The sequence below is a fragment of the Urocampus carinirostris genome, chromosome 10 (genome assembly GCF_059441175.1).
Source record: "Urocampus carinirostris isolate Australia breed hairy pipefish chromosome 10, RoL_Ucar_1.0, whole genome shotgun sequence".
Lineage (NCBI taxonomy): Eukaryota > Metazoa > Chordata > Actinopteri > Syngnathiformes > Syngnathidae > Urocampus > Urocampus carinirostris.
In genome coordinates, this window is record NC_142358.1 from 33,262,780 (window position 1) to 33,288,971 (window position 26,192).

Sequence of the window (26,192 nt, forward strand, 5' to 3'; positions counted from 1 at the left end):
CTGTAGCTACTTCCTGTGACTGTTGACGCTCCGTCACCCCTGGCGATATCTAACGCAGTGGATTTCAGCCAGGAATTGCCCGTTTTTATCTTTGCAAAAAAACATGCCATTGTTCAGTAGCTTTGTTTTCTTCCAGTAATCAGCCTGGTGACTAACATTAATCTACGTCAGTAGGTGGCAGCAGACTAGTGTTTTTTTTGTCTTTTTTTATATAAAACATTTTCCAGACTACAAGCCACTTCAAGGCGCACATGAAAACCCCAAGTAGGCCGGAAAATTGAAAGTGTGCCTTATAACACAGTGCCCCTTCTAAAATGTGATGTAAAAGATTGAAAGTGCATAGAGTATTTATACGTGTGCGTTACTCAGGGATGGGAGGGTTACTTTAGTAATGTAATCTGATAGTTACTAGTTACCTGTTGATAAAATGCAATCAGTAACATAATCACCATAATACTGTAATGTAACTTGAATACTTTCAATTACTTTTCGATTACTCTGATAACAAATATGCTAATAAAACAATATTAACATAATATAAATAAAATTATTAGATTTTGTTTGAGCTCAATGAACAATGTAACCCAGGGGTGTCAAGCTAATTTTAACTCGTGGGCCACAGGATAGAACAAACATTCTCTCCGGGGCTGGAATAGTAGATTAGAGTGAAAGAAAAAGAGAGAGAAAGAAATAAGAGAGAGAGGCAGAGAAAAAGAGAGAAGGTGGGATGAAGAGAGAAAGGGAAAAGGGAGAGAATTAAGAAACAAGAGATAGGAGAAATTGTGAGAGAGGGGGGGAAAGAAAGAGAAAGACATCCAAAAGGAGAAAGGGAGAGACAATGTAAGAAACAAAAGAGATGAATAGAGAAATAGTTAAAAAGGGGAAAGAAAGAGAGAAAGAAATCCAAAGAGAAATAGAAAGAGAGAGAAGGTAAAAAGACACCGAGAGAAAGACACAACGAGGAACAAAGAGACGGAGAAAGAGCAAGAGAGAAAGAAATTTTTTTGTGGGAGGCACCTAGCTTTGACAACACCAAGCTGACATATTTTAACCTGCAGCTCGTTTTTCCCTCGCGCTTCCCTCAGCGTTGTCTCACGGGCCGGGTTCAATCCCTTCAGGCCCGCAGGCCGCCTGTTTTACACCCCTTATATAACCTTTAAAAAGAATTGGAAGAAACTAAAGTCAGGTAGTTGCTTGTAGTCTTACAAAAAGTGCTCTAATTTTACCCACTTAGTATAGGTTTAGAAAAACAAGCTTTTCCTTTCACAGGGCAGACAAGATATTTTAGTTCACATTACGAGCACATTAAGGACCAAATATTGTTTTAAACACACCAGGTTGTTACTTTCTAAATTTCCAACAAACTTTGGGATGTCTTGTGTCCAACTTTTACTTGTTTGAAGTGTGGATGCCAAACCTCTTGACAATTTTTGCATTTACTCGGCCAAGTAAATATTCTCACAATATAACAGTACAGTGATTTTGGAACACCGATTAACTGCAAAATACAAAAAGACGATCATATTTACGATATGTCCCCGATTGCATTACTAGTGCCCACACGAAACTGCAGGCTCAAGCCAATTCAATAAAATGAGTATAACATTGAAGGAAAAAAAAATACAGACAAAAAGAATAGTGCTTTTACCTGCAACACAGTGTGACAAACATGAAATCTGTACAATGCGTGCAACAGAGACGGTCATTACCATGAGCGGTGAACACATCGTGTTAAAGCCTGTTTTTCGAGTGTCAGTGATTGAAATTATAATAATATAGTTAGATACTTTATTCATCCCCGCAGGGAAATTCACATTTCCAGCAGCATCCCTGAGCTGAGAACAATACAATAATAAAGAAAAGAGAATACAATATACAAATACCCAATGTGACGTGCAAATGCCCACTGTAGCGTGTTATATAGAATATCTAAATAGTGCTACACAGAATACATATTGCAATAAAATTCGGTAATATGCAATGTAGGGGGTGTGGTTTAGTGTGGGCCTTTACTCTGCCGGGTAGAGTTAAAGAGCCTCATGACATGAGGAAGAAAATATCTCTTCAGTCTGTCCGTGGTACAAGACAGTGACAGCAGTCTGTCGCTGAAACTGCTCTTCTGTCTGGAGATAATGCTGTGTAGTGGATGCGATGGATTGTCCATGATTGACCGCAGCTTTTCCAGTGCCCGTCTCTCAGCTACTGTTGTCAGGCTGTCCAGCTCTGTGCCCACAACAGAGCTCGCTTTCCTCGCCAGTTTATTGAGACGAGAGGCATCCTTCTTCATGACGCTGCCTTCCCAACACGCTGCCGCATGGAAGAGGGCGCTCGCCACAACTGTCTCATAAAATATTTTCAGGAGCTTTTTGCAGATTTTGAAGGAGGCCAGCCTTCTGAGGAAGTAAAGTCGGCTTTGCCCTTTCCTACATAGAGCTTCTGTGTTGGCAGTCCAGTCCAGTTTGTTGTCCAGCTGCACACCCAGGTATTTGTAGGTCTGGACAAATTCTACACATTCTCCTTTGATGGTTACAGGAACCGGGTGAGTTCTGGTTCTCCTGAAGTCCACCACCATCTCCCTGGTCTTGGTGGTGTTCAGGTGCATGTGGTTTGCGTTGCTCCATTGGACAAAGTCCTGAATCAATTTCCTGTACTCCTCCTCCTGCCCATTTCTGATACATCCCACGATCGCAGTGTCATCGGCAAACTTTTGCACATGGCAGGACTCAGAGTTGTACTTAAAGTCCGATGTATACAGTGTGAATAGGAACGGAGAGAGCACGGTCCCCTGCGGAGATCCTGTGCTGCTAACCACAATTTGTCTATTAGCACATTGTATGTAAATATACTTTTAAGTAAAATTTTAATCCTGCAGAGTGATCCTTATTTTAAGTAAATGTACCTGTAACCGAATACATTTATTTTATATCCTAATAACGACGCCATTACATTTATTCTGTTACTTCCCAACCTTTGCGTTACTAGACGAGGTTTTATGGTTTACTACCGTTTTTGTGCACCAGTTCTATCGAAAACCATTCTTTATCATAATCACAAAGTAAAGCTCGGGCTTTTATACCAGCTGGTCGGGTCAGGCTATATTTAAGGCCCAATCTCGCCTCTACACATAATAGAGTGAGTGATATGCAGTGGTCAAATTATGACACAGTGTCCCTTTAACCTTTGGATGCATCAGTGGGGTTAAAAATGACTCCATGGATTGTTATTCTAAAAATAGTTGTAATATTGTCATATTCCAGGTATTCCTCATCAAACATTAAATCAAAATTATGCCGTTAGTGTATTTATTAATCCTTCAACAATTTTCGACCACACTCATAGACGGTGCCTGAAACTCATGGCAAAAATTTAGCGAATACCAGGGCAGACAACTCTGAAAAGTTGCCTGCCCATTTTTCACAACTTGAAACACAATAAGACTAATCGCCAAAAAAAAAACATCGTTGCAAAGTATTAAGGATTGATAATCAGAAAATAGATAGATACTTTATTCATACCCGCAGGGAAATTCACAATATATAACAGAACAACTCTTTAAAATTACGCTTATTATAAATCTACTGTTAACATTCATTGCATGTATATGACATCGCTGTTTTCCATCTCCCGTCAGCATGTACCTGTATTTACTCATCTTCATTCATGCATCGTCTGCTACAAGCCACGTGAACTCCTGTTTCCACGATGCTTTTAATGTACGTTTACGATTTGCAGCGTCATTAATTTTGCTAGCTTCTTTTGAATCTTTCTTCTGGGGCTGAGGTTTTGATTCCGAAACACTTATCCATTTTTCTTGTGTTCTCTGTGTGTCTACTATGGAAAATGATATGCGAAATTATTCGATGCAGGCTTCCGATCAGCTGTCGAGTATGCAAATTGCCAAACGAACCGAAATTTCCAAACTGAACGAAGATTTCGAAATCGGAATAAAGTAAACGTTTGATTTGAAAGGGAAGGGAAAAAAAAACGAATTTTTTTTTTTTCTTCTTCTTGAAAAAGTTGTCAGCCAACCGGGCAGCGACGTTTTGAAAGTTGTACGCCTGACGTAAAAGATGCATGCCCCTGGCGTCCAGGCAGACGTTATTTCAGAAACTCTCAGAGAGAAGTGTATGTACTCGTAGGTGATGCACCCAAGGGTTAAGAGAAAAAATTCTTCCATCAGAGTGGCAAGTAGTTTTTCCACAAGAGGCGCAGTCCCCGGGTTTGACCTACAACCCATACATATTCCATTTTGAGTTGTACCTTTGTTTTACATTGCCAATCAAAAAAAGGTGGTCTTTATATAGGCAGGTGTCTATTAGCAGTGTATACAGGTTTAACAAAGGAAACATTTGTGTGTTCCAGTGTTTTATTTACAAAGGTGTAAAACAAATACATTCACCGTCAAAACTACAATACAAACAGAGCACATGATCAGTCAGTATGTAACAAAAATATGTAACTATTTACTTTTTGTACATTATCCACAAATCCCTCAAGTTTCCCACCATTGTCCTCAATTTCTTCATGGCAAATGGTGCAACTTTCTTTGCAAACTGCGGATATCTAGGCGCTTTTCCTCCATTTTTTTAACTTCTTTCCTCAGGGTTCGTACGGGTGTTTGAAATTCTTAAAATGCTTTAATTTTAATGTGTTCAAGGATGGAAAAGTGATTGAATTTGGGTGAAGTGCTTGACGTTGTTGCCAGGTTTCTCAACATATGTTAAAAAAATGTCGATAACACTGCTCTCGAGTGGCTCTGCTTTGCCATTGCATTTCTTCTTACCTTGTGAATAACGGCAGCACGCATTAGTTATTGTGGCTATGTCCAGTGAAGCGGCATCGCCTCCTACGGGACAGGTGCATGCTACACCTAAATAGGGTACTGTTAAATGTGTATTTGTGCAAGGATTACTTATCATTTATGGATGTTTATTATGGGCTATTCAAAGATTGAAGATATCATTTAATTGGTAGGCAGCACGGCGGCGCAGTGGTTAGCGCTTGTGCGGCACAGTTCATGTCATGGGAACCTGTCGTGGGTTCAAATCCAGCTCCAGACTTTCTGTGCGGAGTTTGTATGTTCTCCCCGTGCTTGCGTGGGTTTCCTCCGGGCACTCCGGTTTCCTCCCACATTCCAAAGACATGCATTTCAGGTGAATTGGCCGGTCCAAATTGTCCCTAGGTGTGAATGAGCGAATGAGTTGTCTGTCCCTGTGTGCCCTGCGATTGGCTGGCAACCAGTTCAGGGTGTCCCCTGCCCACTGCCTGATGATTGCTGGGATGGGCTCCAGCCCCCCGCGACCCTACTGAGGATAAGCGGTACGGCTAATGAGATGAGATGAGATGTATGTTATCAGAACAACTTCCGGCACCTGTCATTTTTAGCCAACATCGGTGAAAGATTTGTCTCAAACAAATATTTGATTTTTTTTTCCAGATCTAAAAATATTTTTTCTTGATAAATGCGCACCCAAGATTAAATATGCCGAAGTATGCGGAAGATAAATTTGTGGCAACATTCACATTGGTTTGGTTCTTTTGATACTGGAAAAATATTGGCTTTGAAAGTCCTTAATACAAGCTCAAATTTGGCCATGAAGAAAGTGTACACACCCTGATTCCGACACCAGCTGATTGGCGGCCACTTCACATTTTCACTTTTGTTTAGCCGAAACGTCTTAAGGGAGTCCTGTGAAGAGAGATCCGGTTGCCGCCTTCGGGGTGAGACCAAGCTGTGGGATTCCGGAGCAATGCTTGTCATCCTGGAAGACGGACACACACCGATTAGCGACATCAGCGAACTGTGCCAAACGCAAAGCCGCTTTCAAGTCGACTCTTCTTTCTCGTACCAGCTGTTCCTCGAACACAAGTGCCGTCATTTTAACCTGGTGCCAACAGTGCGCTTCTTTTTCAGGCACACCTTCTACGAAAATGCTCACAGTCATATTCATCTGTTACAGTCTGTGATATATTCTGGATTTTGATGCTAATGCTTTTAATGTTTTCTCATGTAAAGGGAAATTAGAAATTTTATTCGTTTTGCTTCACATGTAGAGCCTCTTTCAATAGTCTGAGAAGGGTCGTGCAGTGAGGCTTGTGTGTGGGGGAGACGGTCAAATTTACAAATAAATGAACTTCCATCCATTATCTGAACCGTTTATCCTCAGTAGATCGTGGGGGCGCTAGAGCCAATCCCAGCCATCTTCGGGCAGTGGGCTGGGGACACCCCAAACTGTCTAACCTGAGCCCTGACCTTAACCACCCTAACCCGAGCCCTAACCTTAACCACCCTAACCCGAGCCCTAATCCTAACCAGCATAACCCTAATCTTAACCAGCCTAACCGGGGCTGGTGTTTGGGGACTTGTGGCCGACACTGGTGGATGAAGACCTGGGTTAAAAATCCCCAGTCGGGGAAACTTTGCGGGCTTGTGTTTGGGGGCATGTGGCAGACACTAACGGATGAAGGCCTGGGTCAGAAATGCACGGTCGGGGAAAACGTTGCATGCATGCTTTTAGAATGTGAGAGAAAACCGGAGTGCCCGTAGTAAACCCACTCAAGCACGGGGAGAACATGTAAACTCCACACAGGAAGGTTCACTCTCATGTCTTCAGAACTGTGTCGCGGACACACTAACCACTCAGCTGCCGTGCTGCATAAATAAACCTACAGTTCATTAATCATTTCATTGGTAGAGCAAGGGCGCGGTATAGAAAATCGGAAATTTTGTGCATTGTGCCTCGCATGTAAGAGCCTCTTTCAATATTCTGAGCAGTGTCGTGTGGTGAGGTTCGTGTATGGTGAGACAGTCAAATTTACGAATATGGAACCTTAAATTTCATAACCATGTTTTTTCTTGACCACTAGATGTCGCTGTATTGTGCAGTGCTACAATGGACAAGGGAGATTACAAACAACGGAGGCTCAAAGTGGCAAAACGGTACTTGTTATTGACAGAGCAAGAACGCAGTATGTAAACTATAGCATACAAAAAAACTTATCAAAAATATGAATTATATCATTAAAATGGGCAAAAAAAAAATAATCTATTTTTGTCAAGGCCCCCCTCTAAAGAAGAAATCCTCTTGTGCTGTCTCCTCATCTAGGTTCACTATGTTTTTCATGGTAACACGTGAGGGTCTGCTCCACTTCATACTGGCCGGAGATGGTAAATCATATTGCTTAGTTAAGACCAGATAACTTTGCTCATGGTAACAACTCTAAAATTTAAGTTCTTACCAATCTAGAAAAATGTTACTATTTTATTTGAAATAAAATCGTAGAACCCCGGTTCCTTTAACTCATTGATTTGATTTTTTAACTATAATTTATCATTAAATTATTCTAGTTCTATTTATATTGTATTATAAATACATTAAAAACATTTATTTTACTAATGACGTAATAAAACAAACCATTTTGCAATTTTTATTAATGTACAGGAAATACAAGTTCAAAATCTAGAAAAAAAAATAAAGGTTTTTTTTTGCAAGACGTTTGTTTTTTTAGTATATGCTAGCAGATTTCAAACGGGTAGCGTGTAATATTCAGCGCCTCCTAGTGTTAAAAGAAATGTCATTCATTAAAAAAAAAAACAATATTAATTTGAATAATAAGCAAAAATACATGGACTGTTATATAAAAATATGTTGGAATTTATTTTACATTATATGAGCCTGACCTAGAGGGAGTGGACATAATTGTCAGCCATTTTGCTTCCATGGGTGCCCAAAAACAAAAAGAAAGAAAAGAAGAGTAGAAAAATAGTGCAGTTTGGTCGCTTTCAGTATCTGTAGTTCACAATTTTGCTTTGTTGCATGACACAATACAGTTACCGTATGTTCCGCACTATAAGGCGCACCTAAAAGTATAATTTTTTTCAAAAGCTGACCATGCGCCTTATATATGGATCAATATTAAGTCGCAAAGTCTCGCAACTAATGAAAGCAGCCCCCGACTAGATTTTCCCCCGAAGGCGAAGTAGTCCGCGGTGTATGCTGGGATTTATATACCGGCGTTTCATTGGCTAACCAATGTGTCAATCATCATTTGAATCGATCACTATTGGCTAAAGTTATTCGGAGGTAAAGAGAGCAGATCCTTTTTATCATTTACAGGCTGGCATAGGCTAAAGGGGCAAAACAAAGCCTGCAATTGCCCGAAAAAGATGAATGTGAATAGCATGTTGGGTTGACGGCATAGAGAAAACAGTATTTTACTTTTCTGTACTGTATTTGTAAATATTTTACTCTCCTGGATTTACTACCCTCACGGATATAAGAGGACCATGGTTGCACATTATTATTGAACACAACGACTTCGGTGAGCTACTCCGGCTATATATTTTCCCAGTATCTTGTTTCAGAGTGATATCGATGTTTCTGTGATGGGTCTTTTTTTAAATTAAACTCAATTCAACAACAAAGTGTTTGTCATATGCACATTAAAGTTGCGAGCGAAAAAGAAAATAGAAACTAAGGAATGAATCTCAAGACTTTAACCTTCTGAATGATATTTGGAACGATGCATTTGAGTGACATCGTACGGACACCGCATCCGCACGTGTCTACGACACGTATTTGCTTCTTTGCAAGCTTTGGGAATGTTAAGGGGGTAATCAGTTGGACTGAACTATCTGACTGTTTTGTCGACGTTCCCATTGTATCGCCTTATAATCCGGTGCGCCTTATATATGTCAAATATAGGACCAAAAACTATTTTTTTCGGGGTGCGGCATATAACCCGGTGCACCCTATAGTGCGGAAAATACGGTACATCAAGTGGTCAAATAAGACACACTGTCCCTTTAATGAGATGCAATAAACGTTAACGCTGTTGTTTTACTGAAAGCCGCTCGAAGCAAGCACAATTTACCGTGCAAGTGCGAGTATGAGAGTGTTTAAAACAGATGGGATGGCTAAAATAAATATTTACAAGATTATGCTCTTTCGACGGCAGATTCTCACCTACTGCATGCGGGCCTGGAATGCATCCCACGCCACAGACACTGGCTCACTGTATTAAATTCCTTCATCTTTAGCATGTTGCCCTCACATACTTTTCCCGACAACCAAGTTCTTTTAACAGTTTGGTTTGAGGCAACTCATTTCAAATGTCAACCGAGAGATCCAAAGTACCATCGCCCTCAAATCAGAGTCACCAAAAAAGGCTGCTCCAAGTAAAAGGTCAGCTTACTTACCCTTTGTAGTCGACGGCGGCTGCTCTGTCTGATTTAGCCCGAGGGGATTCTCGCTCGGGCCGGGTTCTCCCTCCGATCCCACGTTTATCTCGTAGGCTCCTGGATCCTGAAAGCCGATCGAAAAAGCTCCCGCGGTTCCGTTCTGTGGATCGCTCGGCGATTCCTTGTCGCGTTCCGAGTTTCTGTTAAACACGAGACAAGTGGGTGGAAATTATCGACAGTCTAGTTTTCGGTACTTTACGTCAACGATTTGAAAAAAAAAAGATTTCAAGTTCAATTTATCGATCGACCAGCGCTGGTTTTCAGCCAATCAGAACGCGAGGCATAAGACAGCCCGGTCCCTTTGGTATCACAGACTAGCATGGCATGCAAGCGGCTTTGCATAGAATCTATGGGAACTGAAACAGTTTTATGACGCTGCTGTTGGGTCGGTTAGCAGTGAGAGAAGTTTGTAAGTTGCACTTTGACTATATCACTGCGCCCTTGTTTTTATATATGTTAGGTTAACCCCAACATTTGTAATAAAAACCTGCACTCAAAGACACAGAGACGTAAGTATGACTTACTTGCAAGGAGAATTGACCATAGACTGCCTATTACAGTCTACTAGACACTCTGAAAAAGTCTATTTCGTCCTTGCCTTTTTATTGTATTAGGAACGCCCTAGTTTACATGTTTCTTCTGCTAAAGGGAGGAGGAGTGACAAAAAAACAGTTTGAGATCTGTTTTCACAACATCTTATCGTATCAACACCTGTTAAAACTTACAACAACATGTTATCGTATCAACAATATTACTACTGTTGAACTAGGTGAGAATGGCACACTAAGCAAGAATATACACAGTATGCAACAGTAGAATAACTTATTTACAGTTTAAATCCATCAATATGACACAAACAAATACAAGCAAAGGTGGGGTTTCGTATTAAAAGTAAAACTTAAATCATTATACCCTCTATAGACCATTAACTCTCAAATCTGAATCTATATGTGTATTATGGTACAGGGCCTCTGACTCTCATACAGTGCCATTGTTTTGCATCCACTCATAAAAGCTTATTAGCGTCTTTGGACATCTTAATGCCATGAACATAACTACATAATAATTGAGATTATTTTCTATTGTCTTGTGAGAAGTTTGCATGAGAAGGAAGAATTGATACGGCTATGCCATCGAAAATAGCGTCTAAAGAGTTGCTCGCTGTTGTTTCAGCCGCCCTATTTGCCCCGCGTGTGATACATGGATATTGTAACTATAGTGGGTGTGTCATTCAAAATGGCGACTAACATAGTTAGATAGTGATTCCGAATATAGTATTTACTAATGCGCCGAAAGAAAAGGCGTATTGGTGAATGCTCAGAAACCGACTCGTTCGCAAACAAAACATTTCAATGAACCAGCTCCCCACCAATACACAGCTGGTTCCAGATTCAGGTCTGCCACTTTATACCAAAGTGAACTGAGGCCTGCTACTAGGATGCAAAATTAGAATCCCAATCCCTCGTAACCAGTTTGGTTGTCGCAGGCGTGTTGATTGCTACTGTACCTGTCGTCGAGGCTGCCGTGAGAGCGAAAGCGTGCATTGTCCAGACTGCCAGTGTCTTCGCAGCACAGCGCTGGGATTACATGCACTGGACCTGACGTACACAAAGCGAAATTATGAGACATCTTTCAACTGTGAACAGTGTGTATGGACTAAAGAGCGCACTTGATTAAAAGCCGCATGAGCGAATTTAAGGATGAAACATTTTCGTACAAGCGTCGCTGGATTTTAGGCTGCAGGCGTAAGCAGCCATAAAAATAAACTCTTTCACGCCCATTTTCTTTTTTTAAAAATCTAAAAAGTGAGATGTGTCGTGACAGACACTCATTTGCGGAATCATAACCGTAGACAGTGGGAATCTCGTTCATCCATTCATGCGCTTTAATAATTAGATGAGGCATTTAGCTACCAAAGGCAGTCATAGTTACTCGGGCCGTTTACCCGCACTTGATTGATTGACACTTGATTGAATTTCTTCATTTTGACATTTAGAGCACTTGGCAGAAATTGCTATGCTTTGTTTTCATTAAACAAGTCCCCCGGTCCTCCCAGGGCGGGGAATGCTTCCGCGTCAACGACGATCCGCTTCACGGATAAATATAAAGAGATGAACGAGCTGCAAGGTATTGCTGTAGGGTTTAAAATGTAGGAAAAAGTAGCGGCTTGTAGTCAGGAATTTGCGGTAGTCAATTAAATGACAGGTAATACACATCATTAGTTCAGTGTGACCTATGGTACCGTTTGCAAGGTGACACTGGCAGCAGGCTCCTTGGGGGAAGTCCTGGAGCCAGCGCGGGTCCAGGCAGGACAACTCGGCCCCAATGTACCGACAGTCCTCTGACCTCAACGACGTCGCTGGAGAAACAAGTTATAAAAACAAGAATACTGATGCACATGTACAAATTGGGGTATATGTATATATATATATATATATATATATATATATATATATATATATATATATGTAACGGGTGTAATAATAACTTTTGTTTTATTAAAATTCCTGCTGAAATATGTTGTATAGTTTTTGTGCAAATGTCCTGCAATGATGAGTCCAACAGTGCCACCCGCTGTTATGGGGTAGGGTTTGGTTTGGCTTTTGACATGTGACCGGAAGGCGGGGTTTTTGGCAGTCTACAACGAGCTGTCAACGGTAAGACACGATCTTTTGGTGCTCCGCAAAAAGTTAATTTTAAACATTAAAACCACAGCTGACAAATCTCTCAACACGCACAGTAATGTGATCGATGTTGGCAAGCTGTTTGGATTTATTTTCGTTTTGTTTCTGTCGCCTTTTATGTTAGTTTTGCCGGACGTTGCATGTTGTGCTAAAATGCTAATTCCCCTTATAGAGATTAAAGCCAGCAGAGAAGCTAATCACGTGTTTGACTCATTCATTTGCAGGTAAATTGTACCCATTTTTATACTCATTATTGTTATTATTTCTATTTTCTCATATATATAAAAAGGATGATGTTGGTTAAAATTCAGACTAAAGAAAATAAGTTGAATTCATTGTAAACGTCAAAAAAGCCACTATACGATCTCTTGTTAAAAGTATCTTGTTAAAATGGATGTAAACATGTATTGTGATGGTTGATATTCAGGGTTGGGTAGGGTTACTTTAACTGGATTACTTTCAATTACTTTTGGATTACTCCAATACCAAATATGCTGACAAAAGAAACTAAATATGAATAAAATTACTAAATTTTGTGCAGGCTTGGGGAGTAACGGAATACATGAAACGGCAAAAATGATGTTTGGATTTATTTTCATTTTGTTTCTGTCGCATTTTATGTTAGTTTTGCCGGAGATCAAAGCCAGAAGAGAAAGCTTACCACGTGTTGTGAGTCATAATTTTAATTCATATTTTTTTTTTTGTCTTTTATTAGCATATTTGGTATTGGAGTAATCTAAAAGTAATTGAAAGTAATCAAGTTAAAGTAACCCTACCCAACCCTGTTGATATTCTAAAATATATTTTATGTAAATTGAAAAGAAAGCTCTTTGATATGTTTTGGGCAGTCTACGACGAGCTGTCAACGAGATCAAAGCCAGCAGAGAAGCTAATCACGTGTTTGACTCATTCATTTGCAGCAACTATAATAAAAACCTCATCATCCAGTCCAGCGTGGATGTGGGTCTTTGGTGGGACAGGTACACCGCGGTTACATATATATATATTCTATTCACTGCCAACTTTCGGCTTACCACTGGGCTTTTTCTCAAGCAGCTGCCTCTTACAGTAGATGACGCATAGGACCAGCAGGGCCAGTAGGACCGTCGCCAGAGCGCTGCAGATGACTGCAGCCAGGGCCATGTCACCAGGGCTGGTCACCACCGGGGGCAGCGGCACCAGGTTAACTCGCCCGCTGCCTAAACACACATGCAGTTGGTGTCAATACTTAGTCATATTGAAAATTCACAAAACATAAGTATAAACAATTACAGTGGAACCTCGGTTTTCGAACGCCTCTCAGTTGGAACAAATCGGAGTCCGACCCAAAATTTCGAGAAATTCTTGCTTCGCTGTTCGGTCAAAAAATCGGAGTTCGAACGCCGGTAATGCGTGAGTGCGTACGCTAGGGTGCGATGCTGAGCGGCGTACGGGTGTAGATCGCTCTTTTCGTGACCAACTGTTATCGCGTGCGGACGTGCTTCGTTTTGCTTTCGCTTTTAATATAGGCGTACGGAGTGTTTTAGCCCCTAATTATGCCTGTCATGAGTCACTTTAGAAAAGTGCTAAAAAGAAGGCAGAAGCAAGTGTCATTAGATCGGTATTTTAAGAGAAAAGAACATCCTTCCAAACAATAACTTTCCTCCCCACCGTCCACCTGCGCCTTCTGCTGACCACCACAAAGGTAAGAAATCCTATTCATAATTCTTTTCTTTATCCCTTTTATTTTGTATTTTTACACGTTCATGTTAGCGCAATCTTTCGTACGGAAGATTACGATAATGCAAACGTACGATTAGCCTGGGTTCGCTTTAAGTTTACGTTAAACATTCAGAGTAAACATTCAGGGTGTTGGAACGGATTAAAACGATTTACATTATTTTTAATGGGAAAAATCATTTCGGTGATCGAACAAATCGGTTTTCGAACAGGGTTCTGGAACAGACTATGGTCGCGAACCGAGGTTCCACTGTATATAAAAGCACACATAGCATACAAAAACATACTGAAAAGTACCCAAAATAGGTAAAGGTTCCCCCAAAATACAACAGCATAATTAGAGTAGAATAGAATATACCTTTATTGTCATTGTTACAAAATGGGTTGAACATATTGTGACAACGAAATTGGGCGTGGCACTCCAGTTTCCCATTTAACAGGATAAAAGAAAACAAAGAAGATAAAAAAACAAAGACGATAAGGTTATAATTTACACAATATTTACACAAGAAATGTGGGCATGTAGGATGTTACATACACTGAAACATACTCAAAGTATTAAAACTTATTGAAATATATTCAAATTACTGAAAAGTGATAAAAGGTACCCTAAAATACTGAACAGTACCCAAAAGTACTCAAAGGATCCATGTACTGAAAAATACTAAAAAGTACAGAAAATGTCACATACATACAGAAAAGTACTGAAAAGAATGGAAGTAAAGACAATTATAAAAAAAATACTCACACATACTCAAACGCACTGAAAAAAAACAAATAATTAAAAAAGTCCTACAAAGTACTCTCAAAAGTACTCATGCATACTGAAAGGTCCTCAAAAACACTAGCAATTTTGAAAATAACTAAAAGTACAAGGAAGTATTTGAACTTACTGAATATTACGGAAAAGCACTTAGATATACTGAAAAGTGCTCTAACATACAGGAATGCACTAGAAAATAACTAAAACTAGGAACCATCACTGGAACATACCAAAATACAGAAACATACTCAAAGTACTGAAACATACTGAAATATACTAAAAAGTACTCAAACATACTGAGACAAAATAACTCAAAGTTCGGAAACGCAAAGTACTGTAAAGTACTCAAAGTACCAAGTATTTACAATTACTGGAACATAGTCAAAGAACTAAAATGTAATCAAATATACTGAAAGAACTCAAATTACTGAAAATTAAAAGAATATAATTAGAGTTGTAAAAGTGCTTACATGCACTGAAAACTATTGCACATATATAAAATGGTACATCAATGTACTGAAGTCAGGTAGACTGGAGGATTCCGTCAGATCTGTGAATATGTCAAGAGGAAGACTGTATGGCTCACTAGCTAGCCCTGCAAATGCTATCCTCAGTTTCTCTAAATAGGGCTATTTGTGCTTTTGGACAAGGTGAGCCACGTCATCCGACAGAATAAAATAACTTTTTGGTTGTTTTGTTTCCTGGCCATACCTATTGTTTACTATGGTTTACTGCCGTCCGTCATAGTGTCGTCACTTGGTTAGGTCACGTGAATGTAAAGGGTCAACAAAGACGTGCTCTTGAAAGACAGATTGCTAAAACAGAGTTTTTACAGCTTAAGGCGTTTAAAGACTTTTTAACTCCTTTTGAAATCAAATTTAAGACCAAGTCGACAAAAAAAGTGGAACTGTTTAAAACATAGTTCTATTCTCTAGCTTATGAATAATTTGTATTTCCTGTTGACAATATACGTGTATTATTCGATATTGCAACATCCATTGCAGCCTGTTTATACTGGAAGGGGGATTACCTCATGTGCGGCCCCTTCTCAAGGTTTCTTCATTTTCCTCATGTTGGGGTTTTTGAGTTTTTTACTTGCCCTCATGTAGGTTTTAGATCAGGGGATGGTGTAATAATGGTCTGTAGTCTGTACAGCCTTTTGAGACTCCTGATTAAGGGCTATACAAATAAACATGACTTGAATTGACTCATCCTGAGGTTTTTGAGTTTTCCCTTGCCCTCATGTAGGTTTTAGATCAGGGGATGGTGTAAGAATAGTCTGTAATTTGCAATAATCTGTGGTCTGTGCAGCACTTAAACTCCTTGTGATTAAAGGCTACAAATAAACATGACTTAAAGGCTCGACTGAAACCACATCACCGTTTTGATCGTTTCATTGTTGTGGTCACCCGATTTTGCCACGAATGTAGAAATCAGTGAAATTTAAAAACAGGAAATTGATTCTACTTTATCTATTTAGTTCAAACAAATATAAATCTTATTAATATGTTCACATTTTTAAGACTTTCAAAAATTGCATTCAAGACATTTGAATGCCAATTAAAGCCTTATTTTTAGAATAATGAATTCAATGTCTTTGAAGACTTCAAGGATCTGTGGCCGTCATGCAGGTGAAATCCTCCAAAAGGATCACGGTCTTCTCTCCCAAACACAAAAGTCTTATCACACACCGAGCAGCTGCAGCAAATGAACAAACCATAGAAGACAAGCTCTCCTGCTGATTGTATCTCAGCACAAACAGGCTCACCAAACCGCACTCATCCCTCCGGGCCCCCCCGGGGCCCCCTCGCCTCAAGTCTGGAGCTTTGATTTGCAAGCGCTTTGAACAGAAGTCAGCGCGTTTGACCCCGAACTTGAAAAAAAAAAAAAAAAAAACGGCGCATCTCTCGCTTTACGAGGGAAAATTCCTCGCGCTAACTCCTTTCCGATTGCTTAGCATGCTCGTAAAACACCATGCGGGAATGTTAGAAAGCTTTTAGCGGTTTACAATTAAGTCAACATGAGGCTTATGTGTAACAGAGTATCTCTGCAGTTAAATACAAGAGATTTCTAAATAAATGTGTTTAGTTCAGAATACTCACACAAATACTGAAACTAATTTCATGGTTTTTTATACAGCTAGTTTGAATATAAGTGATAAATATTGTCATAAAGTCAAGCAAATAAAATACTGTATTTATTCTTTTTTTTCCCCAAAAAAGAAGTACAAGTTTTTGCACATGTTTCACACGGGGTTTAACGGTGGTACTGAAGAATTCGGACTATAAGCCGCAGGTTTTTTCCCCAACGTCAAGAGGTTATGGTTTTAGTTTTTTTTTTGTAAATATCTTATGTTTCAATGTGGGCACGTGCGGCTTATAGTCAGGTGCGGCTTATGTATGAACAAAAATGCTTTCTTCCTTTAAAAATCTCCTGGGTCGTTTTTACTGTTCCGTTCATGTTTAGAAAGTTAAAAGTGAAAGAACAGAAGGAATTAATTTTTTTCTAGTAAGCAACTTTATGCGGTTTCTTCAGTCGTTGATATCTCCTGTGTTATTATTATCTTGTTTAATTATTCCTGATTGATTTCCTTATGATTTTTTAAGATTTTTTTTATCTTATTCTGTGTTAAAATAGAGGTATTTGTGAACTTTAGTTTTATTTGAGCTTTTCTTGTGATATACTTGTACAGCCTCACCCGGACTCTGTTTCCAGGTAAATGTGAGACTCCTGCATTGACACTTTTGATAATGCGTTTAAATGACATCACTGTTTCAATGTAAACAGTTCGAGCAGCTCATGTACTGGGAACTGTGCAGGAGCTAACATAAATAGATAGCGTCAATGTTAATGAGCACTTTTTTTAACTGATTCCTGTTGACTGAGATATATATCTGATAACCATTCCACTACTTTTAGGATAACTATGAATGGGCTTAGTAGAAAGGTTCAAGCTTGGGGGGTCCAGCCGAAGAAATAACAACACACTAATCTAGCGCTAAGTTTGCTTAATGTGCTTTTAAGGAATTACACACTCGAAAGCTTGGCGGTACAAGTAATAATGCTTCATGTGAGTGTGTGTAAAAAGCTTTGAAGTGCGTCGACATGATTGAGTAAGTGGATGACGTCTAGCGTTTGAAGTTTATACAACAGATTATCAAAGCTGTCACTGCAGCTTGCTCACACAAAAGCTGTTCAGCCTAGATTCTTTTTCAAGTTCGTGAAAAAACGGGCACTGCCTTACTTAAATAAATCAAGTGTTATATGGTTTGATTTCATAGGCTTTGCCAGATTTATGACTACAACAGAAGCTGTAGCTCCCTCAGGACTATGCGTAAATCCAACAAATCTATTCTGTTTTCCTATTTAATTCTAAGCACTGAAAGTGACAAATTGATCGTCATTGCAAGAAGTGAAATGCACAACGAAATTAACATTCTTCTCTGGTAGCGAGTGTGATAATGAGATAAAACCCATATCGCTGGTACTCCTGTGGTAAGAGATTGGCGCACTCTGTGCGGCGACCCGGGTTTGAAACCCTTTATAACCGAAAACGCAAAGCTTTCTGGTATTGTTCAGGGGGCCGGACCAAAAGTGGAGGCTGGCCATAGTTTGGAGACAGCTGCATAAGAGGCTTAAGCAGTCCATAAAAGCCAATCTCACTTTGACTTGCCCCAAAAAAAGTCAGTGGAGAGTAAGAAGGAGAAAGAATAGAGGCGTTGCACAAAGATTTACAATCTGCACCCTAGGGCATCAATCCCCGACCGCCTCCCCCTCACCCAACTGCACAGCTGCATTGCCGCTGCAGGCCATCGAGAACCATTAGCATAATCCTGCCTTTCTGTTTTCCGCGCTCTTCTCCAGAGGACGCCGGATGGAAATGGCGAGGCTTTCAAATATTTGGAAAAGCTCTATTGAGGAACCCCTGTAGGAGCCAAGTGGCAGCTATGATCTCACACAATGGCTGTTTCGTTTCCAAGGCCTTCTCTGGTATCACAATTGGACACCGCATAGCTGGACATCAGGAAAGCTGAGGCAAATATCAATAAAGTCCAAGACAGCAACCAAAAACAACTTCATACTAATAGGGCTGCAAGGATTCTCTGACGTTTGGTAGGTCTCCTGGAAGTAAAGACAACAACCTCAACCTGAATGTGGAGAAAACCAAGGAGATTTATGTCAACATTATACACCGAGCATGTCCCACTCATGATCTACGATGCTGCAGTGGAGAGGGTGAGCAGTATCAGTTTCCTGAGTGCGCATACCAACAAGGATCTGTCCTGACGTCACGATATCACATCCCTGGCAAAAAAAGCCGATCAACGCTTGTACTTTCTCCAAAAACTGAGAAGACCAAGTGCCCCGAACCCTATCATACTCTTTCTACAAAAGCATCATCGAGAGCATGCTGACCAGATCCGGTGCCTCCACCATGTCCTGCCCAAAGATTGTGCAGCGCTTCGTAAGAACAGCAGAGAAGACTTCTCTGATCTCCCACTCATGCCACTTCTGCATAACACAATTCCCCCCTCACCCACAAAGCCACCAGGATTACGGGTGAATCCACCCACACATCTCAAAGTCTCATCCACCTGCTGCCTTCAGTAAGACTGTGGAGTCTCAGAGCCAGAAACAGCAGGCTCAAGGACAGCTTCTTCAATCAGGCTGTCGAGACTCTAAACTCTCCCTAACCTACCTCCTTGCACACCTCAGTCTTCTGCCAAATCAATGCAAAACTGCTCTAATTAGATTCCAGCTAATACTTGGCACATTATTTGTTCCAAACCTAATACATTTTTATATTTTATACGCATAATTTTTTTTTAAACCTTGTGGCCTTTTGTTATTCGTATAATGTGTCTTTTTTATTGGATGTTTGCACATGAGAAAGCAGAGGTAATTCCGTCTTTGTCGTATGTTGAACATATGGCATATTTGACGATAAAGTTTGAAAGTTGATAAAAGGAATAGTCAACAATAAACACACTGAGGCATCTCTACATGTATAAAATCCCCGGTGAGAGTCGCGCATTCGCAATAGGCATTGGCGTCTCTATCTGGAGTGGTAACATAAACATACAGAACTTGCAGTATCAACATCAATGACGCGGTCCAAGAGTTTTGGGCCAATTTAGCCTTGACACTGTCAATAAAAAGACGACTTGCAACGTTTGCATAGCAGACCTTCCGTATCGTCAGGGTTGGTAGGGATATTTTAACTGGATTACTTTCAATTACTTTTGGATTACTCCAATACCAAATATGCTAATAAAAAACAAAAGAAACTAAATATGAATAAAATTACTAAATTTTGTGCAGGCTTGGGGAGTAACGGAATACATGGAACGGCAAAAATGATGTTGGCAAGCTGTTTGGATTTATTTTCATTTTGTTTCTGTCGCATTTTGTGTTAGTTTTGCCAGGGATCAAAGAGATCAAAGCCGGGAGAGAAAGCTTACCACGTGTTGTTACTCATAATTTTATTCATATTTAGTTTCCTTTGTCTTTTATTAGCATATTTGGTGTTGGAGTAATCCAAAAGTAATCGAAAGTAATCCAGTTAAAGTAACCCTACCCAACCCTGCGTATAGTAGCGGTCGATTGGTGTCGCACTAACATTTAAAGATCACGTTGGGCATTTGAATGACTTGTTCAAGCTAATACGGTTTTGATGACATGCATTGTATGTTTTACACGCGTATATTTCTCTATAAAAACAGCTCGAGCGTTAAACCAGACTGTCCCTGAAAAACGTATCTAAAATGAAATGCATACGGTCCGAAGAACAAACGTCAGTGGTAAAAAACGTTTTATTTCAAACTGTTGAGAATCGAGTGCTTTCGTTGTACTTTATGGTTGACCACTGAATGTACAGTACTCCATAAAATGGACATACCGTAAATTCCGGACTATAAGCCGCTACTTTTTTCCCAAACTTTCAACCCTGCGGCTTATTCAGTGATGCGGCCAATTTATGTAATTTTTCTAACAGCCGCCAGCGGCGCTCGAATTCAAGGCACATGACGCAGCTTACAAGCTAAACGCAATCGAGCAGTCCGATAAAGAAGGAAACAGAGCTACTGCACGCAAACTTTACCTTGCGAGCGTGTTGCTAGCGTGTTTTTGATTAATGGAGCGTAGAGCGTCGTCTATATGACAAAGTCTCTTACCCATACTGGGGAAGACCACTTTGATGACGTCAATTATAAGGAGGTAGATGAGGATGGTTTACCGTGGTTTCTGCAAGAATGGATTGTTTATTTTAACAGATCAGTTCACTGTGTTGCGAGCGTGTTTCTAGTAGCGTTTTGCTACCCTTCACAGGCATTGTTTGGGATGAAAGTTATAATATTATTATTAAAGCTTTGAAAACTCTCTCGGGGTACCGTCTTTCTTTGTAAATATGTGTAAACATGTATAATATGTATTTGCAACTGTATATTTTTGTAATGTATTTATTTGTATTTATTTTGGACACTTATTCTGATAAGTCTTGCACTGACCAATTAAAAATAAGGGGCGGAACAGACGCGGGGGATGACAAGAAGTGGGGAGCGGTAAAGGTGAGTGTTTGTGGACACGGCAGACAACAGTGGATATATATTTTTCCCACCCTTACCTTTGGAAATATACACTTTTTTTCCTTGGATTACTTTTAACGGGACCCGGACTCTGCAGGTCTGCAACCAATGTTAACTACCGGTATCGTTTTACGTTATTTTGCCGGCTGTCGTTTTTAAACTGTGAACTTCGTGTTCAGTTAAAATCGCGGGACTCAAAGTTGGGTTGGGGTTAATTTTATGATTACGTTACATTTTTTAATTTGGGCGCTTGCGGCTTGTATACAGGTGCGGCTTGTGTAAGCACAAGAGGACAATCTCTCAAAATGTGGTGGGTGCGGCTTATAATCAGGTGCGCTCTGTAGTCCGGAATTTACAGTAGTTGTTTTATTTACTGCTCTACTGCTGCTAATGTGCCTCTCTTGGTTTGCAGGGATGAATAATGTTTACTTGATTTGAATTCATTATTCATTTGCTTGTCCCTAAAAGAAATGGACAGAGATTGATTTACGGTTTCATGTCTCTACTGACTGAGTGCCAAATCGGTTTTAGAATTTGCATTTTGAATACAATTTTGAGTATGTTAAAAGTATTTTTCATCGTGCCCATTTATCTTTTGTTGATCATCATTTACTACATAACTAAATGAAAATCATGCTAAGTTTAAGAAAAAAAAGAACGATAATCCGACTAATCGTTTCAACTCTTCGACTATTTAAACAGTTGTTAGTTGCAGCTCTAATACCGAATACGGTTGGATTATAACAGGGGTTTTTTTCAAGCACGGGCGATTTTAAAACCCAAATATTTATCACGCTTACGCTAAACACAACTGAGGTAACAGCTGGCCAAGAGTTTCTTTGGAAACAGCTGCTCTTCGCTCCACAAACAGGAGGTCACATTCTATTAAGAAGGGTTTGCCTTGATTTTCCCCTTTTGTTTTTGGTGGAAAACTGAAATTTATTAACTACCTCTAATGGCCGGAGGAGAGATGTACAGTAATTGAATCTGAGGTTGGGTGGAAAGTCAGCCTCGCTCGACCCCTTCCCTCAGTTGTGTGGCTCACGGTTCACGGATTAACCCTTAACCGCATGGGTTGTCAGGGCACCAATGGGGACGGAACTCTGGATAGCCTTCTCCACTGTTGAAGGTCCCTGGCCTGTTCTTGAGTCATTAGCAGCAATCCATTCCTTAATGTTATCGGCTTAGTTCTTTTTTGGTCTCCCTCTCCTGCTTCCTTGGACTGTGCCCTGGAGAATTATCTTGGTCAGTACTGATGATCTTGTGACCATACCACTGAAGCTTCCATCTGCGCACAGTTGACAGCAGTTCTTCATAGGGTCCAATGTGCCCTCTGATGGTGTTGCGCACCGATTCCTTTGTCACATGGACTAAGTAGCTGATGCCTAAAAGTTTCCTGTAGCATCGCATCTCCAAGACCTGGATTTTCTTTTCCAGTTTTCTGTGAGATTCCATGTCTCGCAAGCGTAGAGGAAGATGGAAGTAACCAGCGCTTCCGTAAGTCTGATCTTTGATTTCACTGCTATGTTCTTGTCCCCCCCGATGGGTTTAAGTCTAGCAAGTGTGACTGTGGTTTGAGCTATCCTGATTTCTGGTTCTGACCCCTCTTCTAATATGACAGCTCCAAGATATTTGACTTTGGTGACAGATTCTAGTTTTCTGTGGTTGATGGTGATGTTTGTAGTGATACCTTTGGGACAGTTGGTCATTACTTTTGTTTTTTCTGGGCTGATTTTTACCCATACTGGGTTGATACATTGTCCAGGCAATAGACCAGATCTCAGAGTTCCTGTTTGTCTATTGCAGTGTTCATTTTACCTCTGAAAAGTGATGGGTCCCAGGGACTCGCATGCTCAAAAATCTATGGGTACCAACAGAGATCTATGGGTCCCCAAAGTTTAGTGTTATCGAGGTTGAAATCGTAAATCGGCCACAAATATATAATATAAATCTATATATTCATTCAGTTTTAATCATCAAATTATTAATACATTTTCTGCATCAAATTATTGTTGGTAATATGCCCATTAAAGGGATTACCACAAACCTATCTTTTTTTTATTTTCTCCTTTTATACTTCCTTTTTTTCTTAACTTCTTTATACAACATAATTCATAATATCAATCATCAAAGCAAGTGAGCCGTTTGAGAGCCGGCTCTTTTTAATGAGTTGGGCCAAAAAAGCCGGTTCTCTAAAAAAAGACTTCCTTTCACTAAACATCGAGATCTCGTTGGCCGAGATCGGCGTGCAGACGAAAACTCGAACCGCGAGACCAAAACAAATATGTTGGATCTGCCTGACGAAAAGTTTGGAGTGCAGTAAATCTTTGTTAAAAAAAAGTAATCGGGTAATAAGGACAATTTTGTGGCAAAAAGGTTGCGTCCCGGGGACACACGTTGATTTGAGACTATGCTTCTCCAGCAAAAATGATGCGTCTAGGACGCGGGGACGCGGGCAAACGAGAACACTGCTTTTGCCAATTCGGCAATATCATAAGCAAAACACAGTTTTGCTGTGAGAGTCCATGTCCAGTGGAAGATGGAAGTAACCAGTGCTTGCATGAGTCTGATCTTTGATTTCACTGCTATGTTCATGTCCAATCGCACATAAAAAAGGTTATATTACGAACAGAATAAAAGCTTTTAAGTCAGGGGTGTCAATCATGCAGCCTGCGGGCCGGGTTAGGCCCTCAAACGGATTGAATCCAGCCCGTGAGACAAAAAATAGTGCCAAAATGGGCGGTAGTTTGAAATATTTTCACTTGATGTGGCCTAAACCAGCCCAAGGCGCTCTGTTTTATTTGCTGTATTACTTTTCTTCTCTTTCTTTCTTTATGAAATGAAATGATCTGCATTTTTATAGCGCTTTTCAAGTCAAGACTTCCCAAAGCGCTTTACATTGTGCATCACATTTCCCAATAGCGGCCTTGTATTGCAGCCATGTAAGACGCTAACCTGCTTATTGGGGGTATTAGGGGTTCAGTGTCTTACCCAAGGACACTTCGACATGTAACACGGAGGAGCCGGGATTCGAACTGCGATCTCTTGATCCCAAGACGAGCGCTCTACCTCCTGAGCCACTGCGGATCTAATGTCAGCCCAAAAACGATAGTATTTTTTCATATTTCACCCCAAATCTCCAATATTGGTGCTCATATATGCATCAATCCGTTCCAGTTTTCCTCCCTGCTCTTCTAAAAACTCGTGTCCACTTATTCAACGGCAAAAACGTTTTATTAATTACCAGTAACGAGCACCATCGTGTTACAAATATCTTGTATAAATTAGCTTCTTAGTCTTGCTTAATATTTTTGTCATCTTCTTCAATAGGAACAAATAGCTTTTTTGTACACAACAATTGTATGAATGTTTGAAACGTCAAAATCAGCTTATTTTCTAACCCCAAAAATAATGTTATTTTCTTATAATTCATAAACTAGCTTATTTTCCACCTAAAACTGCATTTTCTTGTACTTAAAAACTACCTTTTTATGATTCTGGTGCTTGATTTTGTCGTACTTCAAAAACCATTTGGTCAAAAAACTAATATATGAAACATATGTAAAAAAAAATCTCCCCCCAAAAAAGTAGACTCGGCACATTTAGTTTTGCTGAATCAGCATTTTTAGTCTCCATCTGGACTCAGTCTTACTCTGGTTTTTTCCATTCTCATGTGCCAAAGACTCGCCACAAAGGGACATACCACCCAAGAGTGATGCTCTAATGGCATACAACCGTTCTAGTCATATTTGTTTTCGAGTTGAGAATAGTTAACACACGTACAAAATGGATACCACTCCGTGGCAGTGAAAAATGATGTTTGACTTAGGTCATGAGAAGCAAATTGTGAGAGAGAATAATGAGAAAAGTTCTTACATTGAGGCTCATACGGAGGAGGGAGATCTCCACAGGGTATACACTCCATGTCTTGGAAGCCACTCAATTTGGTCTTTCTGTAGTATCTGTTGAGAATACAATTCAAATTTTTCTCAAAATGTGGACAATCAGGTTGTATAGAGGGTTCCCAATCATGTGGTCTACAACCGGGCAACCCGGGTGGTGGTGACCAGTGTTCCCTCTAAGATGCGCGCGTGCGCAATTGCGCACTGCTCGCACATTCGCAGCGCACAAGAAAATCTAGCCAGCGCACAAAAATGAGGGCTCAAAATTATTTATTAAGAAGCGACTTAAGTCAAAGTTACACTGCATGAAGGTAAAAATACACGGGTTCCCCTCACGTTGCGTCCTAAATGCTGTATTTTGAAGTCCAGTCGAAGGAGAACGAAGTTGAGTAAAGTTAGTAGTTTGTCGAGAACCGGCTTCTTCGGCTCGGCTCACTAAAAGGAACCGGCTCTTTCGGGTCCTAAACGGCTCTTCAGGTTGTTTTTTCTTCTTTAATCCCAACATGACCAAATATTATGTAAAATTATGCACAAAATGTCTTAAAGGAAGAGGGGAATAGAACAAAAAAGAAAAAAAAAAGAAAATGAAAAAGTAGTGAAAAGCTGAGAAAAAAGAAACATAAGGAAGAGAAAAAGGAATAATTTAGAAAAAAAGCCAGAAAATAAAGAAATGTAGGAAAAAAGTAAATAGAGAACAAAAAGAAAAAAGTAACAGCTCGGAAAAAATAAACACAATGAGATTTTTTTAAAGGAACTTAAAAAAAAGTAGAAAAAAACACGGAAAAAAGAAGAAAAAGTTTGTGTGCCAATCAAATAATAATAATAATTTATATCAAGTGAATCTTGTTGCCAACATTGTACTTCCACTAAAAAATGTGATTAAGTACAGTTCTGTATCTTACAACCGACTAAATAAGCACCCCCAAAATGTTAATATTATGCGACAAAATATATCAGGAAATAAAAAGAAATGGATATCTTGTGAAAGAATATTAAGAACAAATAACATTTTTAGGCCGTACAACCTTTGCAATAGTACATGAGTCAATTCATTCAAAAGAGAAAAATAAATTTGCATTGCCGGAAACGCAAAATGTAACTTGATGTCAAGTTTTGGACATGTTTGATAATTAATTATCTTGCCACACTTGGGATTGCTGTTGCTCACTGTTGTGTGAACGCTCAGACCCGTGGAAAATTAGAGGGAACATTGGTGGCGACCATGTTGAATGTGCATGTTTACATTGTGGTTTTGTGGGACGAACTTCCCAGGCTCCGTTACTCCATTAAATGTTAACG

General features: G+C 39.9%; 1 protein-coding gene across 1 annotated transcript in view; it reads right to left on the reverse strand.

Annotated features, from left to right (window-relative positions):
• Positions 1 to 5,347: 5,347 nt before the first annotated feature.
• The window catches only part of LOC148358785 (tumor necrosis factor receptor superfamily member 19-like), a 51,562-nt gene continuing 30,717 nt past the window's right edge, over positions 5,348 to 26,192 (reverse strand). The window contains exons 6-11 of the mRNA XM_088345531.1: positions 24,868 to 24,953; positions 12,960 to 13,124; positions 11,484 to 11,600; positions 10,749 to 10,839; positions 9,200 to 9,381; positions 5,348 to 5,762 (exon numbers count right to left, since the gene is read on the reverse strand). Of these exons, the coding sequence (XP_088201657.1) occupies positions 5,758 to 5,762; positions 9,200 to 9,381; positions 10,749 to 10,839; positions 11,484 to 11,600; positions 12,960 to 13,124; positions 24,868 to 24,953 (646 nt within the window). The 3' untranslated portion in view covers positions 5,348 to 5,757. The remainder of the gene's footprint in view (positions 5,763 to 9,199; positions 9,382 to 10,748; positions 10,840 to 11,483; positions 11,601 to 12,959; positions 13,125 to 24,867; positions 24,954 to 26,192) is intronic.